Raw genomic sequence first — 20,617 nt, 5'->3', positions numbered from 1 at the left:
TATTTTTTTTTGCGATTTTTTAACAACTGCATAATGACAAAGGTGATAATGCCCGCGAAATGACTCCAGCGCCAAAAGTTATTCAGCATTTGCTCTTAATGGGTTGAGGGAAAACCCAGAAACATCGTCAACCAGATAACTCTTCTCATCCAGGATTTGAACTCGGGCGCGCTCATTTCACAGTCAGGCATGCTAACCATTACTACACAGAGGTGGACTAGAAATACATTAGGAATTGAGAAATGTACGACAATTTTATGCTGAAATACGACAATTTTCTTATGTTAATACAACGGTTTCCATTCCTTTGTCTGGCAACCCTTACTGAGAGTAAATTAAATTAAAGCTCCATTTGTGCTTCAAATGATATAGAACACAGTACATTTTAGTGGTGCAGTGGGCCACTTAACCCAACTGCTTACACTACTGCAGTGAAATAAAAAGTTGGATATAAAGATGGGTCTCCCTACATTGTGTCAATTATGTTGTAAGCTTAATCTGTTGAACTTGAACTTTGCTGTTTTTTGGTTATACTTACCCCAGTTGAACTTACGTACTTATTTTTTCATTACAGTGTATTGAGATTTTGGAAAGTTATTCAAAAGACCACACATGTTTGTCGAAGGAAAATGTGGCTGTGGTTACACCTAATCTGTGTGTAGAAGCATTGAAGAATAGCAGATTATTGTCTAGAGGTCAACATTCAATGCTGCTAAATGTGAATGCCTATGTGGAATTAACACATCTCACTAGAGTTATAAAGGAGCTGGCTGCAAATAATAAATTCAAGATCAACATTTTCAGAAATAAATATGTACAAATGGTTTGTATTTTATTTGTTAATTTCTGAATGCTTAGTGGTGTTGGTGGCAGTAAACAGATGTAGAATTTTCATATTCTATTATCAACTGAGTTTGTTAAACTATTTAAATAAGGAAACCATGTGATTCTTACCAGTATATCACAAAAATTACTTTTATTAACATTATTAAGGCATAAATAAACTAAAAATACACAGTATGTTAAGGAGAATAAATAAACTTAAGTTCAGTTACATGCAGTTGGAAGTAAGGACATTTAAAAGAAAATATTTTAATAATGGATCATGCTTCTTTAGTTCTGACAAGTGCTTGGGATGCATCTTGGTATGTTCTTGATCAGGTTGTCGAGCTGTTACTTATCTAGACGATCCCGTCCTGGATCACAGCCTCTCTGAACTTGTGGAGGATTTGAACAAGTGGTTCACAATGGTAAATGGCTTTCTTTAGCTGGCCTCAAGCATGTTCTAGGGATTCGTATCCGGTGAGGAGAGAATGACTGTCATTGTGTAGTGATTGTTCCAGTGGTCTGAATTCACTCATTGACATACCTTTCCCGATGTGGCTGGGCATTGTCATCTTGAAAGATGACATCTTCACAGAAATGTTCCTGATAAGGGCTGACAATACTCTGGACAATCTCTCTCCAATATTTGATTGCAGTCATATTCTCTATCATCGGCACTAGGGTAGGCCCATCCATAAGTCATGCCCAAAACATGATATTGCCACCTCCATTTCTCTAGTATTCAACGGAATGTCAGGCACAAGCTGCATTCATGGGCATTCTCCATATTTGAAGTCTTCCTGTCATAGCAATATAACATTTTTGTTGACCTTTTCTCCATTGGGAGACTTCGTGATCCACTGAACACCACCTCAGAACCCACACGAGTGAGAAATTCTGTTAAAGGGTGTTCAGTTTTAGAAAAAAACTTTTTGCGTGGACAGTAAGGCTTCCTGGATGCTAATTCCTTCCCAGAAGAAGATATACAATCTATTTACATGAATATTGGTATTAGTTTTCATAAAGTTAACTGGTAGTCTAGCTGACTGAAATAGCTTCGGGGAGAACACCAATGTTCTTACACACTTCAAATCCTTGTTTACATATTTTATCTCAGATTTTTCACAGCCAAGGCTAAAATTGCATACATATGTGGTTGGTAGAGATTTTACATTTGCATCTTAATCTACAGATATTGACTCTAGCTAACCCTCAGTCATTGGTAAATCCGATTTGACTTCTGATATAGGACTCCTACATCAGTTGGTATGAAATGTTTGGATTTTTACACTGTCACAAATATAGAACCATCCAAAGTTTTAGAGCTATATATATCAATTCCATCATCAGGGAAAGTAAAAGGGGAATCTATCTGTTAAATCCATTATCAAAAGCTATGCTTTACAACTGCTTATGGATCTAATAGAATAAGACGTGACAAATCAAAACTTTCTGAGGCTTCCAGCTAGGTAAAATGTATTACCAACATTTTACATGACTGGAAGCCCGAGGAAATTTCATATTACACAGTTTGTTTTATAATTTCACTTTTCATCATACAGAGTATTGTATTCAGTGAATATTCTAACCTAAAATTAGTGTATTATTTGTGTTGTGTAATGTGTTTTAATAAAGAAAACCCACAGTTTTTATGTTTAGTTAGTTATGTTCGGGCCGTCAGTGTTGCCACATTAAGAAGTTCGCACGAACATTCATTTTCAGTGAAAATTCTAACCTTGAATTAGTATATTATTTGTTTTGTGTGATGTGTATTAATAAGGAAAATCCACAAGTTTTTATGTTTATTCCGTTATGAGCAAGTGATAGAGAAATAATAAGCTTCACATGGCTGCAGTTTCAACATTTGGCATCATGAAATACGAACTTTTTTTCTTTATATACTGGTATTTATTTAATTATCCGGCAAAATCTCGTATCCGGAACTAGTCTGATCCCTTTGGTGCTGGATAAGAGGGATTCTACTGTAATTCAATAACTTTACAAAATACTGTAACAGTCGTCAGTGGCTGCTTAGAACTCCATAAAATGTATATGTGTGGAAAAATTCATCACTCTATCTTTAATAGTTTCTGAGATAATTATACCTACTCCTATATATGTTTAAATGTTTTCTGTGCTCTTCAGAATTTAAAAATCTGGTTATCACAAACAAACACTCCCAGACAATTCATTCCCACATTTTTATATTAAAAAAGGTGTGTTTATTAGATGAAGAAAGTTCCAGGAGCCTGTCTTTAATAGAAGTGAAAATATTAAATTTAAAAATGATGTCAGCCACAGAGTGCAATAGTACTTGATGCCCTTAAAACTTAAATACCAAGAGTTTGCCTAAGCAGCTGTGCAATGTGTTTGCTGAAAAATTTTTCAGTAAATACAATTGTGATAGGAGACCACGAATGTTGTTGTTGTTCTTGTTGTTTAGTCAACTTTCCGAAGACAGGTTTGTAAGATATCACTAGTAAGGCAACTAAGCCAGGAAATAATGAGTTAGGGTGGTCAGTTCCTTTCCCTCTGAATTGCATATCTCTGATCAATAATATATTATACTAATCAGTAGGACCTGAATTTTTAGCATCTATTTTCATCAAAATTAGCATCTACTTTTTCCAAAGGAAATTTTGTGCATTCTTTCATTTCTCGAAAGATAACATTGTGCACAGTTCAGCGTTTTTCTCCTTCAAATTACATTGTCTGTCTGAAACAACAGCACCATACTGTGATTGGTGTCCACAATACTTGCAAACAACATTTTGAAAATGCTTTATTCTCTGTTCTTAAAGCATTAAACACTTTAACTATGTCACATTTTTCATTTTTCACCTGCTGTTCAAATAAGTTTCTTAAATAAATTCTATGCACTTCGAATTTCTTGCTTTGGTATATTCGAAAATCCTGAAAACATGTCAGTATTTGATTCGTCAACATTGTTCAACAGAACTACATTCTTCGGGTAAAAGTCTTCGCTATAGCCTCAAAGTTCTTTGAGCCAGGGACCCCTAGACATCACACATATATGTTGAACCAAAGCTTGAACGTATCTTCAGAGTAGCACTTCAAATCTAAGGATATATTCTTGTCCACCAAAGCACAGAAATTACTACATGTGACATAGATTAATTTCAAAGATAGATCTTCTTCAAACTCCAAGTTCATTAACATCAACAAAAGCGAATGAATTATTGATAAACATTATCACTGCTTCAAGTGTTGAAAACTCACTAAATCTGTTATCAAATTCAATAACAAGTATTCCAAGCTGCTGCACATACACTGCCACAGTTTGCACTATAGATTTCACATTTGGAAAGTAAGAGAGGAAAGTCTTGTTTAAATATGCAATTGATAACTTTAGTTTCCTTTGAAATATATTTTTCATAAATGACTTAAAACTAAATAAAATACTTCTTTGGAGGAGTGGATTTCCTTTCCCCTCCCTCCTGGTCACCCATAAATTCACTGTAGAAAAGTTTTATTCTCGAGTAATATTTTGTAACTCAACAGGAATTTAATTTATGAAAGTTCAGAGTTTTCTGTCACATCTACAAAATAATATGTTATAACATGCAGTATCCTTTTAACACCAAATTTTCTTTATAAAATATATGTGTCTTCCAGGAAAATTTGATGCTGGAGCTGCTGTTGTATTTCCATAAATCAGATATAGTGATGTTTACGACCTATCTACACCAGTAAGTGACAGATTTTTATTGTTTTTTTGTTTAATTTATATATGATAATGTGTAACAATAGCAAATCTGCCTACATATTCACAGTAGCAAAACGTGACACAATTTTTGGGTAAGCTGGGGTTCGGAAATAGTGATCTAGGCCGTGCTTTACATCGCTGAAAGGTAAACAAAATGCGGAAACGCTCCTGTTTTTAATTAACTAAATTCCAAATTGTTTTTTTCCCTTCTTCGAAAATGTTTGAGAAAGCTCAGCTTACCCTGCCTACCCTGATGCTTCGCCACTGCATATTTGGCTGATCCAGGTTCTATTTCCAACAAGGTTGTGGAAATCTATATCCTTTCAATAAAGTCTGGATGAGTTTGTGTCACCAGAGAGTACTAATTTTATGAGAGAAAATGCATGACAGGTTTCGAACTACAGATTTCAGTTATTCACTCGTATGCTCGACCATTAACTTCACTTCTCTTTTTTTATACACTTATGATCAGTGGCTGTGTTTCCTGTGTATATTTTAAGTAAGTTCAATATTATATACTATTAACGGAGAAAAATTCGCTCTGACACAGGGAACCAAACCCAGGACCTTCAGTTCTACGCACTGAATGCTCTACCAATGAGCTACGTCATACATATCTTCTTACTTACTTGCATACTTACATACTTATTTGGATACGGTAATTACTTAGGTAAATATTTTCTTAATTGCATAAATTCTCACTGAATATTTTCCTTATCAATACAAATGTTTCTAGTTATGTCTGCTTCATTCCCTGTAAGCTCTATAAAATTTTAAGCTGCCCCCCCCCCCCCAAACTTGGAAGCCCTGTTTCATACTCATACCTTTTTTCTTACTTGGGTATTGGTAATTAAATATTTTTCTGTTTCGAAATTGGTTAATTTAAAGTAGCACATATTTTGAAGACCTGGTTGTTACCCAGTTTGATATATAGGGATTTATATGATTTACAATATGATTCATTTGAAAGACAGTTAATTTGTATTTCAAATGCATATGGGAGTCCATCCCAAAAAATTCAATTTTTAAATTCTAAATCACAAAATAGTCATTATTATGTTTCATATTTGAACATTTGGAACCACACTGATGATCATAATAATTTGAGTCATGCAGCCGGACCTGGGCTTTGGGAACATTGCTGTGCTGACTGGCTAGATACAATGTGTCCATAATAAGATAATGCGTTAATAGTGATATCAGAACGAATAGAAGAAATAATGTACACACTCTATGAGTTTACATGAATCCGCTGCAACACAGCGCTGCTACCAGTATGAGCATGACTCAGAAGGAGTTCACAGTACTTGTTACGTTGAATGTAGTTCTTTTTAAAAGCAAATTTCTTCCATTTAACCCAGCTATACGTAACTTAAGAAATACCTTTATAGTCCTTTATTCATAATTAATAGTCTTCTATTACGTAATACTATTATGAACGTTCGTAATGGAAAATACAATGGGATCTGAAACGTTGTGAAAGCAATTATAAGTTCAGTATTTAAATAATCTTTTCGTAACAAGTTGCGAATTCAGGAACAGAAAAAACGTACAAAATGTTATTTTACATGCCTATAAATGAATTAAATTACTTATCATGATTAGTTGCTTGCTACCTTTGAGAGTTTGCGAGATGACTTGATACATATTCTTTGTCAAGAAGAAGAATCGGCACTTTAAGTAGTGGTAGACTGATTTAAGAATAGTATCCATGATGTCTCCTCTGCAACAACCTGCTCCCGAAGATTGAATCAAGATAGAAGATGTCATCCCACATTGCACTTGCTGAGCTAATTTTTTCTTTAATTTTCAATTCTGTTTGAATAAGTACTGTCCGCGCAACTTATCTGGGCAGCTAAAAGAGAGAGGTGAGGGGTCTAGCGGGGTTGCTTGTAGCGGTAGTGGGGCAGGAGAGGGAAGGATGTTCTACGATGTGGGTAAAATACATTTGTTTGCTTAGTGTGATCTGTACTTACAGTAATTTTGCGTTCTGTGGAGACATATTTATGCAATGGCCGGTAGTAATACGAGATGCAAAAAGGTTATACGCGCCTTCTATACTCGAGATTGCCGGTTCGATCCCGGCCAAGGTCGATGGCATTTAAGTGTGTGTAAATGCGACAAGCTCATGTAGATTTACTGGCATGTAAAAGGACTCCTGCGGTACAGAATTCCGGCACACCGGCGACGCTGATATAACCTCTGCAGTTGCGAGTGTTGTTAAATAAACCATAATTTAATTTCAATATAGCATACACAGTAAGAAGAGGGAGATAATAAGGTCAGTGGTTGTTTTTTGCGATCAAGAGGCATAAGAGAAATGTCTTTCTTACTTACTTACGACTTTTAAGAAACCCGGAGGTTCATTGCCGCCCTTACATAAGCCCACCATCGGTCCCTATCCTGAGCAAGATTAATCCAGTCTCTACAGTAATCATATCCCACCTCCTTCAAATCCATTTTAATATTACCCTCCCATCAATGTCTCGACTACCCCAAAGGTCTTTTCCCTCCAGCATCCCAACTAACAGTCTATATGCATTTCTGGATTTGCCCATACGTGCTACATGTCCTGCCCATCTCAAACGTTTGGATTTAATGTTTCTAATTATGTCAGGTGAAGAATAAAATGCGTACAGTTCTGCATTGTGTAACTTTCTCTACTCTCCTGTAACTTCAACCCTGTTAGCCCCAAATATTTTCATAAGCATCTTATTCTCAAACACCCTTACCCTCTGTTTCTCTCTCAAAGTGAGAGTCCAAGTTTCACAACCATACAGAACAACCGATACTGTTTTATAAATTCTGACTTTCAGCTTTTTGATAGCTGATTGGATGACAAAAGCTTCTCAACCTAATAATAGCAGGCATTTCCCCTATTTATTCTGCTTTTAATTTCCTCCGAGTGTCATTTACGTTTGTTACTGTTGCTGTACTATGTTCTAGTCACGAGACATAATCATATACTTTGTCTTTTCGGTATTTATTTGGAACGTATCTCTTTACTTGCTTCAAGTGTTTTCCCTAATAATTTATGGATTTCATAATATGTCTAGATGACACCAGCAGTGATGACTATGATGATGATGATGATAATAATGAAGAAGGGAAGAGGACGAGGAAGAAGAAGAATAATATTGATAATGACTGTATGTGAAAGTGAGCTTTTTGGAAACGACGGTCAGGAGCCAGCAGATAGCTACGGGGCAGCGAGAGAGCACTAGGGAACCCAGGTGCCTAGATAAGTTGCACGGACAATACATCATACACAGCTTGGGAGGGATGGGTTAAAAAACTGACGTTCCTACCTGATCGGTAGTCTTTGATTTGGGTGAGAGCTGCACAATGTTTAAGACCTATTACATTCCTGTCGAAGGGCACAGAGGGTACACGCAATAAACTTAGAGGAATGATTTACTACACAACTGGCCACATGATACATCTGTCAATCAACGCAGCAGGAGTGGTATTCACACTATTTCTACTGCATTCTGATCTACAACCCGGTACAAAACAGTACGTTATTGTTGTAATTATTTTGTAAACCACCACACAATATTCTTTTGTCACTGGTTAATTCAAAGCACAACAAATTGAAGACATATACATAACCTTGAACAACAAAGCATATTAACAACCCCTAGCAATTTTCATCATTAAATGCGCGGGAAATATATTTTCGAGGTGTTTGACGACTTCAGACAACCAATAGATCCTGGCGATCAAAGCGCTACTAGTTGTCAGGTCCCCCACGAACAATGGGAAAGCATATAAGTGCGTACACTATTTCTTCTATTTGTCTTGGTGATATTTATTTATTTATTCATTCATTCATTCATTCATTCATTCATTCATTCATTCATTCATTCATTCATTTACTCTTTTATTCATTTATTTATTTATTTATTTATTTACTCATTTATTTGTTTCTTTATTTATTCCTTTGCACGTTTGTTTGTTGATCTGTTTGTCTATCTCTCTATCTATGTGTCTTTCTTTCGTTCTTTCTTTCTTTCTTTCTTTCTTTCTGTCTGTCTGTCCATCTATTTATCTGTGTGTCTATCTATTTAATATGTCATTCTGTACGCACTTCATGGCAAATTGGATGTATTAACAGTAATGTGTTTGAAGCAAGAGCTGGAATGCACCGAAAAAGCCTTTTCTAACGCCTTATTTATTACAACAGATATTACAACAGTATAGCCAGCAATTATATCCACAATATCAATGTGAATGTAAGTAAATCGAAAAATGTATGGATGATGGGCAAGATTTTATGAAAATGGCTGCTAGTGCTAGAAAGAAAAAAAATAATCCGTAGCGCCACAGCCCATGAAGAGCCCAGACTGACCAACCGGCTACTGGCCTCACGTTCACATGCCGAAGCAGAGGTGGACGATCATCCAACCAGAATGGAGGTATCGTGTGGTTAGCATGATAGTCCCTCCAGCCGTTGTAGCTGTCTTTCGCAACCGGATTTCGCTACCTATCGTAGCTCCCCAAGTGCATCATGATGTTGGGTGGGCACCGGTCCCATACACTGGCCGAAATTTCATGAGAAAATTTCTTCCCTCATGAGGACTCGAACCAGCACACATTCCATAACCTGAGTCCTAGGTGGATGTCTTAAACCTCGACACCACAGCGTGGAACAGAAAGAAAAAATGGCATATAAAACTGGAACTCTACTTCTTCTACTAGACCATGTTTCCTCTCACAATCAAGAACTACCATTGAAACTTGTGCCACTACTGTATCTACTGTCCAACACAGCCAGTCACACATAGCATTTGAGTGAAGGAATCAGAGTTTGCTTCAGATGTGCATACTGAAAATGGCTAGTGAGAATCTTTTCGAGATAAATTTTAAGAAATATTTCATTTTCAAAATTTATTAGAAAATTGAATGTAATGGATGAATTTAAGGCTCTGTAAGTTGTGAAAGTCTTTGATATACAATATCTCAGGACTTCCTCTCTGGTACTACAGCAGCAGTTTGGTTCGATTGATTATTATTTTAAATGTTAATGAATTGGAAAGTAGAGTGATGTGACAAATTACATTGTTCATGATTTTTCTGTACTCTTCCCCTCCCCAGCAAACTTTCTTATCAATGATCTTATAGACTTTCAAGCAGGCTTCCCTCTCCCCCACCTCCTGCCGCATATAATTTGAAATAGCGTAATTCGATGTGTTTTTTTGATCCAAAGCACTTTGAATTAATGAGATTTTTACTGTACTTTCGTTCTCATTTGCATACTTATGTGTATACCTGTTTTCTTATTTACATACAAAAATATTTTTTTCTTACTTTCATACTTCAAATACAAATTAATGAAAGCCATGGCAAGAAACTGACGATATCAACAGTTGGGTCATAATTTTGGATTTAGTTTAAATTGAGCAATGGCCAATTCCATAATGCATTTTCTGTGTAAAGCAGTTATAAAAACAGAATCAATGTACAAGTTCAGCATACATTTAGAAGAGAATTCGGTGATCATGATGACCAGGAACCAGCTCCTTCATACAAAACAATAAATGAATGGTGCCAGTTTGTCATTTGTACAAAGATAGAACAGTTCAAAACAAACCTCATCCTCTTAGAAAGACAGTAAAGACCGCAGAAAATATGGAAAGACTAAGGATTAGTGCAGCATAGTGTTAGCTGTTCAGCAAGATCTTACTCTTTAACATCACTCAGTTTGATGGCTTCAGTTTTTTTTCTCATAGTAGTATTTGAAAGAGAAGGTGTTTTCCATATAGAATGCATTATAGCCTATTCAAGAACTGAAGGAAAAGATTCGATATGAAATTGAACACATTGGTCAGGATTTGTACTTATTTGCACACTTAAATACCTTCTTTCTTAATTGCATATTGCTAGTTAAATAGTTTCATTCTTACTTGCATACTTAAATGCCTTCTACCTTACTTACATAGTTAAAATACATTCTTATTTATTTGCATACTTTCTTTTTTATTGCAAACTTTAATATCTTTTTTATGTCTTGCATACTTGAAATACTTACTTATTTACATGTTTAAGTGTCATATTTCTTATTTGCATAGTTAAATACATTTTTTCTTACTTGCATAATTACGTTCCTTCTTACTTGGATACTCCTTTGTTACTTGCATACTTAAATATCTTTTTTCTTACTTTCATACTTCCTCTTTTATTACTTTAATACATACTTTCCTCCTTACTGCATGCTTATTACTTACATATGTATATTTTTTACTTGCCTACTTTCTTATCTATTTGTATACATATGCTCTTTCTTACTTGCATACTTAAGGATTTTTTTTCCTATTTGAATACTTGCAACTTTCTTTAAATATTGTTGTTTTTTTCATTCACTCTTCTCATGTATAAGCCTACCTGTCTTCTTCTTTCTTTAAATTGATAGAAAACAGTTTGTGTCGGGATTTTGTTTCTATTTATTCTTAAAATGTGTTATTTTTTCTTTTCCAGATTTCTTTGTATTATCTGGATTTTTCGTATATCGTGCAGATGTAATATATATATATTTTATCGTTTTGTATTTTATTTTGTTACCTATATTAACAGTGTTAAACTGATCAGAGATGATGCAAAATCTTGTGTTGCAGCAATTCAAGTAAAAGTCAAGTGATGGACCATATGAAGCACAGCATGGTGGAATTGCTGTGCTGTGTTAGTGGCGTTGCTCTGTCTAGTGCTGCCAATTGTGGCGATATGTCCTCCTTAGCACAAGGTATTTCTATGTCCTCCTTAGCACAAGGTATTTCTAACAGTTTAGCTTATCATTTTTTATATCCCATGTTGATCACAGTGATTATAATCTATCTCTTCTGCACTAATGGTTTAGAGTACACAAAGTTGTCCTGAGGAAGAATGTGGGGTTGTTATATTAGTAGCCCACATGCAAAACTTTTCTCCAAAAAATATTTTGAGATATTGGTATCTCGTTGAGTGTAAACACAAACTGCTAATTGCTAACAACAAATGAACCATAAAAATGGGTCGTTGTTTTGGGTAGTTCAGTAAATTGTCATACTAATAAGACACAATATGAGAAAAATGTTATGAGAGTGATAGTGGAATAAATATCACGTGAAAATACAAACTTATAAAGAAAAACCAAGCAATAAGTGGGGATCGAACATGGTACCTTTTGGTCCGTAGAATAGAGTAACTTGTGTTCTGTAGTAGTCAAACATTATACCAATGAGCTACAGCATACTTCGTCAACAAGCCTTTGCTATTGTTCTTTTGTATATTTAAAGGAGCAGTCCGCGATAAAATTAAGTTGGCTTTAATCAAACACGTTTTTCAATGTAAGTAGAATGTAATTTGCCGCATGTCAATGCGAGGCATGGTTCTTGAGTTACTGACTCCGCACAAATACTTATGACATCACAGCCACTGAACTGGTGTGATTGCGTAGTAGACCGAGAACATCGGCGAGTGCAGCGCAGCGCTTTGTATTAAAATAAATAATCTTCTCTCGCCGTAGTAAATGTGAACAGAATTTCGGACTTAGTTATGATTGTGTGAAGTCATGTTTTGCTTTTCATTTAATCATAAAACCAGCACATACCAATGTTGTGGTTTTATGTAGATGTATTTTCTTTTATATGAACGATTTTGAACTACAGTAGACTAAACAGAAGAAATTGTATCGTAATACAGTTTAAAATGCCATGGTGTTGTACACTTTTCGTGTTCAGAGGGAACAACAAAAACAGAACCTGAAGAAGGGGTATCATTTCATGTATTTCCGAACAGAGAAAAGTTACTGCAAAGATTTAAAAACATGGGTGAAGAAAATCAACAGAAAAGGTTTTACACTATCGAAAACTACTGTTGTGTGTTCCAGTCATTTCCGTGAAACTGATTTTGAAGAATCGTCTTTACTAAAAAGACGTTTAATGAACGACAATAGAACTCCTATGAAAATTAAGAAAACTTCTGTCCCTTTCCTATTTTTGAAAGGAGAATTTCCCCAAGACAGTTCTGATCTACGCGCTCCTCTGCTTATAAATGAAAGAAGGTCGTCGAAGAAGCAATAGCAAGTTGCAGTGATGCACCTAAAGCTGAAAACATTGACGTGTGTGTAGTTCTCGATGAGGCTGAAAATTCACAGGAACCTAATATAAACAAAGCTGTGCAGTGTGAGATAGGGTGCGAGACGCTAAGAAATGTGTGTGATGAATCAGATGTGGGGAGCAGAAACTGACTTAGAGACATATTTTCAAATAGAAGAAGAAACTTCAAATTCTAATTCATCAGGTTCCGAGGATGCTGCACATGAAACAGAAAGTAAATAGGGAGTCAAAAAGTGTTTTTTTTTTTTTCTGGTCAGCGTTAGAAATTTTGTTTTTCTTCTGTAATATTTGTCATTCCTCTTTTACAAATATTTGGTAGAAACAATAGGACCATTGCTGAAATTTAATGCAATGTGCCAGAATGCCCGTAATTGGGAGTGGAAGTCCGAACAGAGGTGAAGCATAGCAGTGAGTTCTGCATTATACTTGTGCGATATAAGATACAAATTGTTTGACAATTTTTCAAAAACTTTACAACTATGTTTCATCGGCGAGACAACATTTTATAAAATAATTTCAAAATCCGTAGAACCAACAGTCAGATGTACTTATTTTCAGATTCATGAACAACTTATCAATTCCCTAAAAGATAAAAACGTGCGAATCACGGTGATGGCCAATTTGACTCACCTAGTTACAGTGCAAAATGTGTGACTTACAGTGTAATGGACCTCGATTCAGATAAGATTATAGACTTCGTAGTTCTGCAAAAAGGTCTAATTGTAGGTGAAGCAGCATGCGAAAAAGTTCTAGATCGCCTAAAAGAAAAAATGAACATTACCCTCTTTCTATCGGACTGCCATAGAGGAACTAGGAAATTGATAAGGACCAAATATGAATGGATGGGCTATCAATTTGACATTTGGCACATGGCAAAAAGCTTAAAGCCGCCACACAAATGTGGAAAGAGAGCATCATAAATCACCTATGTGGTCTTGTGCTACATGTGAAGGTGATTCTGACGACTTAGAAGACAGATTCATTTCTGTATTAAATCATGTTTGTAATATACACGAATGGGGAGAAACAGAGACATAGTAAAAAATGTGCACACATTCACCCATACAATAGTGAGAGGGAATGGATCGAACCTGGATCCAGTGATTACAATGCTCTTAAAAAAGTTGTATGTAACCCTGCCCTTTAAAAGACCTAAATCAGACTAATCAGTTTTGTCATACCAGCAAATTTGAATCATACCGTAACGAGAGATTGCTTTACACTCCTAAGATAAAACACTTTCCATATGGTGGAATTGTAACAAGAACTATGATTGCGATAATGGACCATAATTACAACGTGAAAAGAGATGTAACTGGCTCCAGACTCCAATACTCTAAAGCCACTAAACGATGGGTGGAAGACAAAACATACAGCTGGAAGAAAAATGCGTGGAGGAGAGAAGATCCTATACAGAAAAATGTCTTGGAAGTAGTTCTGGTTATCAACTGCCACAATTCGATGATCCATATGTTTTAGAGGTTCCCCCAAACTTAGCTTCGTGCCTAAACCGTGTGACTCAACAACTATGATGCAATAGAATAATATAAACCATGTACTAATTTATTGTTGACGTGAGATAAACACGTATTTGCAGTCCATTCATAACGAATATTTCACGTCTCACATACTACATTCACTCACTCAGTGAAGGCGTTGACTTAGGTTATAATGAATCGACATATTAAACCTTTTCAGTTTGAACCCTTACCAGACCCAAGTTGTTCTAATCACTATGAGTATGAAATTCAAAATGGGTAAGTTATTATTATTATTATTATTATTATTATTATTATTATTATTATTATTATTATTATTATTATTATTATTATTATTATTATTATTATTATTATTACAGTATATGCATGTGATAGGTCCTAAGTGTGTTAATAATAACTGACTGTAACATATGAATATATATTTACTCGTTCTACACTGTATGTCAAATGGAACTACAACGCAGTCTTATGAAGCGATCATTGATTATGACGTCAGAGCTTGCAGTAAGACCTTTAATATTTCGCAAACTAAAAGGCGTAGAGCGATGCGACAAACGCCGTTAATTCAAGGATTACTTTGGTAAACATCCTATAATATAATCGAAATATGGAATTTTATTGCGGACTGCTCCTTTAAGCACAATGAAAATTGTGGGCATCTGAAAAATTAATTATTTGTTGTTAAATTCATGTATTTGGAAGTTTCGTGAGTTATATCAGTATTTAAATTAGAAACAGATTTCAGCAAATTGTGTTAGGTTCATTCTAAAAGCATAGGGGGGAAGAGTCAGTGGAATCATAAATATAGTATGATGCAAAATTTCGGTACAGCTGTACTATGTGGCTGCTATGAAGATGTTCCTAAGCCAGTTGTTTTTTCTTTCCATTAGTGCAGGCCTGGCCAACAGTTGATCATGGCATAATTATCGGTCGATAGCAAACATTTTGTTTTGTGAGCAAGATATAATGTTAAAATCCCCGAAAATCGAATAAATTTAAATTTCCGCGATCCTTTGTCATGCAAGTTGACATCAAACTGAGTTGCTGCGTCACGCGAATGATAGATGGCAGAGCACCACAAGACTTGACATATTTTATGTTTATTGGGAGCATGGTTAGTCTTTGTCAAGTTGGCTTCAAGAATGCGACTTCCAGGAGATATTCCAAAAATGGCAGACTCACTGGAATCAGTATATAGCTGCCCAAGGGGATTACTTTGAAGGGGATGACAGCCAAATTTAAATCAGATAATTTTATTTCCACTTATGGGACAGGTCTCGGAATTTAATGATCGCACCTTGTATAATATTTCTTTCTGAGCATATACAGTTTTTCAAGAGGAACTTGTGTCAATATGCCTTGGTAGCATACAGATGCCAAGGCATATGTCTTAGTGACAATTCCCTCAATGTCAATGTGACATTATGTAGATACATGTATGGACAAATTTTTTATTGAAGAACACCCATGACATATTTAAAAATTAGACACTGAACTGTAGTTTTTAATAAATGTGTTTTGAACATTGTATATCTAATAAATATTTTTAATATATGTGTTTGTTTTTCTCAGGAAATAATATGTTTTATCTCTTTGTACACATTAACCCTTTCCCTGGTACTGGCATGATATAACACCAAAGTCATGTTATCAGTTACCTAGTGTGGATGTGTTTTCACGCCTTGGTGTACGATTTCGTTCTGATAAGAAATATCCGATCCTATTTTTGTGAAACTTGAGATCCTCGTTCATGTCAAAGTATGTCTAGAAAATTTAAGCTAAAAATAATAATTTTCCACGCAAAAAAAAAAAAAAAAACCGACGTCCATTTCGATTTTACTTTGTTTAAAATGCTTGCCAGGATGCTGTTGGCATTTAAATACCCAGCTGCCAGGGAAAGGGTAAGTTATTTTTACTTCACGACCCCCTTGCGTCATCTGTCAGGTGTCACAATCCTCAGTTTGAGAAACGCTGGTCTAAAAGATGAAAAAGACTGTTTTGATGTCGTAAATTTGAGAAGATTGGTTGAGTTGAAGTATTTGATAAAATCTGTAAGGAAAAATTTTAGAATCATTGTAGGTGCAACATAAGTTTGTCTTTTTTATCATCTATTCTTGAATTGGCGTAAATATCTGGTGTTTAGTGCAAGAAACTTCAAAACAACATGGATGATCGTCACACTGCTGCTTGCTTCTGGAGGAAAGTTCAAATTTTGGGTCCAACACTAGCCAGTCCTGATACATTTTTTTCTGTAGGTATTATGTCTGACCTGAAAGATTTATCTAGAGTTAATGTTGTGCTAGGAGGGGGGGGGGGGAGATCAACATGTACATGAGTACTACATCAAAATTCAATGCACCTCTGTCCTGCAGTCATGATTCCATTATCTTCTGCTTCACTTGACAGAAGCTTTTATGTGCTAAATTGAATTTTCGATCCTAGAATGTCATCATCGACCAAGAAAAATCTTGTTGCTCATCTAAGTCTTGCATTCAGTCAACTCGAGACTGAAAATTTATGCAGATAATTAAAAGATAGGAAAGCTTATATGTATGGAATATTATAAAAACATTTATGCTTTTTTTAATTATTTTTTAAATTATACTAACTTTATATATTGAATTTCATTTATCTTACATCAGTGTTGTAGCTTAACAAGCATAAATTTCACTAATTGAGTACAAGATATGAATATGGAGAAATTTTTAAATTCTGTTCTAAACTTTTTCTCTTGGCCCTTCAGAACTTTAAGATAATTAGGCAGGGCATTAAAAACTGTAAAGGTATGTACACACGTAGCGAACGAACAATGAACGAACAACAAACGAATAGATTTTCTGATTGAAATGAAAATGTGTGGACGACGCAGCAAAGGCAAATAGATCGTTCGATTTGCCTTCGGTAGTGATCCATCAAAGGAAGTTGGTATTCGTTGTGGATGGGATTTACCACTTGTTTGCAGTTCGTAGCAGAACGCAGCAGTTAGTTTAATTTCACCAACAGGATGTCGAAACTGGAGTAGACTGGAGAAGCTGTCATCAAAGTTATTGATGTATATAAGGAGCAGGAAATTTTATAGCCCTATTTTGCACAGTAATATTTCGAAGTATGTTTTTGAAATGCAACAGAAGTTGTGAAACTGTCTCAATTCAATTCGACATAAATCATGTCAGTGTGTCTATAACAATTGCGACTTTTGTAGAGTGGCATCTGCCACCATCTCCCTTTTGTTTTTCAACTTTCTTTTTGTTAAACTGCCTATAATAATAACAACGGCTACACTTGCTATAATTATATCTTCGTCTGCCATTACTGCAGATAATCAGCAAACGTGAATGTTCTCTGACCCTTTGCTGATGATTTGTATGTTGCTCTGAACAGTGAACGAACAATGAAGTTTTGCTTCATTATTCGTCATTGTTCATTTGCTACGTGTGTACGCACCTTAAGACATGAATAGTGAACTTCTTTTTTGTAACATCTGAGACTAACACAAGGTAGATGGAGATATGATTTGTATAATGTATTAAAATTATAAATCTTCTAATTAGTACCAGTACTAAATGTACCTTTTAATTGCATAATGGATATGCAATAAGCTGTGATCTTATTAAGTCAGATACAAGGGACTATATATACATAAGCATAGACGGACCCTTGTATTTTATTTAATAAATGTATCTTGATTAACATAAAACGTCATGGGGTGGGGAGGTGGGGAGAATGTAAGTTCATTGCTTGTAAACTTTGGAAAATATTTTTACAGTATTCCTTGTATGCACACTTGTCATTATTCTCGGGCTTGCTTTTGTAAAAGGGGAAAAATATTATACTTAGCTTAAGTTGAGTTAGAGCAGAATAAATATTACTGTGTATAAAAAGACATAAAAACTATTTCTTTTATAACAACTTAAATATGACTATGTATGAATGGACATAAAAGTGATCGTTCTGTAAATTATAACAACTGAAAGATAACTACAGTATTTTGTAACCAAAGTTCGCATATTATTATTAGTACTTTAAAAAACTTAAAACAGTGAAGCTTAGTTTACCATAATGTGGGTTGCTTCAATAATCCATATACCAATTTATTACTTATATAGAGTTCAGAGTTTTTTTTTAAATTACAACCAGACTTTCAAACTGCTACTGCAGAAGACAAATTTAATTCATATCATAAAGCATGAGGTTTATCTGCAAAATATGGCTACATTGTCTTTATCCAGCTAGATCAAATTTGGATTGGCCTCATTCTATGAGATGAATGAAGGAAAGAATGACCTGTGCTCATTTTATTGAAAGCAGAATGGAACCAGAGCAATTCTAAACAATGTGACAGACAATTTTGCTTGTCTGGAATCGAGTTTTCTTCCTTTCAGTCTTTATCAGCGTCGTCTTCCTAACAAGTATTAGGCCGAGTGGCCTGTTACGGTCTCAAACTAGAATTTTCAGTCCATCTCTTCTTTGGACGACCTAGAGATCTTTTGCCATGCGGATGATAATGAAACATTGCTTTTGGAATTCTGCATCGATCCATTCGTTCGAGATGACCCTTCCACTGAAGTTTATATTTGCTGATGAACTGTATAATGGGTTCTATTTGAAGTTCTTGCATTATGTCCTCATTTTTTTATGATCCCAGCGAGTATATCCAGCTGTTGCTCTCATGAACCTCATCTCACTTGCTGTTATTCTACTGACATCTTTATTCTTCACAGTCCACACTTCACTACCATAACTTAATACTGGCTGTGCTAAGGTTTTATACAAGCCTATTCTTGTGTGTCTTTGTACTAGTGAAGGTTTCATGATTTTATTAATGATCCCCATTGTTGCTAAAAGGTAGTGATGTGCATGCCATCTACAACCTCTCCTACCCAAATCCCATCCTCACCTTCATGTGGCGCAACCCGTTTTGAACGAACGAGGTTTTGGGGACCGAGTATCAGTGGTATAACTGAAATGTCATATGCAGAGGAAATGCTGCATAGGTGGAAACCCCACCAATTGTACCTCTCTGGGCTAGCAACCCAATGAGCGTCATTTTCACATTGCTTTCAAGTCTCAACAGAAGCCTAAGTTAATTCATTTTCTTAAAAATAGTTTTTTATTCATTTTTCTATATTCACTTTTAACAGTTATATATATCACTGATTAAATTTCTGACTTTTTTTACCTTGTTAATATTTAGAATTTACCTTGCTTGACTAGCTTCGAAGTCTTATGCTTCATTGTCCAAAGCTTAGTGAAGATCTCAACTAGGCTTTGGACAATGAAGAATTTAATCAGTAATAGTTTTTTTATAATTGGAATTTATTTCCATTATGATCTCTCCTAGGCTTTGGACAATGAAGAATTTAATCAGTAATAGTTTTTTTTATAATTGGAATTTATTTCCATTATGAAAATATGCAATAATAATGTTACAGAACAGAAAATTGATGCTACATCAGCTAATAACTGTCAGGAGAGAGTTGCGAAAACTGACGTCACAGTTGATGGAGAAATGCTACTCAAGACATTATTGGAATTTAAACAAGACATGGCAAAAGAATTAATATCTTTGTTGCTGTGTGTAGCGAACATTCCTGGTCCTGATGATGATGAAATGAAAGCTATTGCAGAAGAATGTAATGATATTATAGAAGATGTCACTAAGAGGGTAAGTTGATACAGCATTGGAAATTGTTAAAATGTGTCATTATTAGCTGGTCCATTGCGATGTCATTGTAGGATCTACAATTAAAAAAATAGATCAGCATAAAACGTAGGGCACACATGAAATCAATAGGAATCAACCATGGGAACATTGGTTTTGTAACCATGGATCATTGTCGTCTACAATGGCTGATCTTGGTAATTATTGTTTTCAAAGGGTCCAAATTTCTTTCCTATAGAGTAAAGTCATGTTGGAATTTCCAAAGTATTGTATACCGATGCTTTTAAATCTTGTAGTTATTCGAACTTGGTTGGGATTTAAAATATGATTTATCTTTCTTAGTATTTGCTATTATTTATTTATTTTGAACTGAAATCTTTTTTTCACATTCACATGATAATTGACATTCCAGGGTACAGTAAAGCTTTGTTTTAACCTTTCCGTTTCAAGGAATGATTTCAAAAGTGCCAGCAGAACTACCATGGAACTATGGGGGAGTTTGATTACCTGGTAAAATTTTGTTATGATTGATATTAGACATTGCCTCTGTCATCTGACTGATTATTGCATTTTCTGGCGTATGACACACTTTTTTTTTCTTTGGAAATAGGTCTGACACTGAGTTTGTGAATGGGTCAAAGCTTCTTGGGATTCCGTGAAAACTAAAACAGTGGTTAGATCATTTAATAAGTGCGGTATTAATAATTCATTGAATGGTACAATTTGTCATATGAGGACTCAGATTCTAATTTAGAAGAGGTTTCAAGTGACTTCATTTAGCTCTGGAGATGACGAAGAAGATTAAAAGGTA

At 35.0% G+C, this 20,617-nt stretch overlaps 1 protein-coding gene across 3 annotated transcripts in view; it reads left to right on the top strand.

The window, feature by feature from the left end:
* LOC138696126 (uncharacterized) overlaps nt 1-20,617 on the top strand; it is a 106,294-nt gene that overhangs the window by 21,218 nt on the left and 64,459 nt on the right. Inside the window, exons 4-7 of one of the 3 annotated variants that reach the window (XM_069820677.1) lie at nt 575-823; nt 4,462-4,535; nt 11,167-11,291; nt 19,577-19,809. In XM_069820677.1, the coding sequence (XP_069676778.1) occupies nt 575-823; nt 4,462-4,535; nt 11,167-11,291; nt 19,577-19,809 (681 nt within the window). Of the gene's footprint in view, nt 1-574; nt 824-4,461; nt 4,536-11,166; nt 11,319-19,576; nt 19,810-20,617 lie in introns of those variants that run through there. The other 2 variants (XM_069820676.1, XM_069820678.1) reach the window with 2 other exon arrangements.

Source organism: Periplaneta americana, chromosome 3 (genome assembly GCF_040183065.1).
Source record: "Periplaneta americana isolate PAMFEO1 chromosome 3, P.americana_PAMFEO1_priV1, whole genome shotgun sequence".
NCBI lineage: Eukaryota > Metazoa > Arthropoda > Insecta > Blattodea > Blattidae > Periplaneta > Periplaneta americana.
The sequence above is the reverse complement of the archived record's forward strand: the minus strand, read 5'-3'. Positions and strand labels throughout refer to the sequence as shown.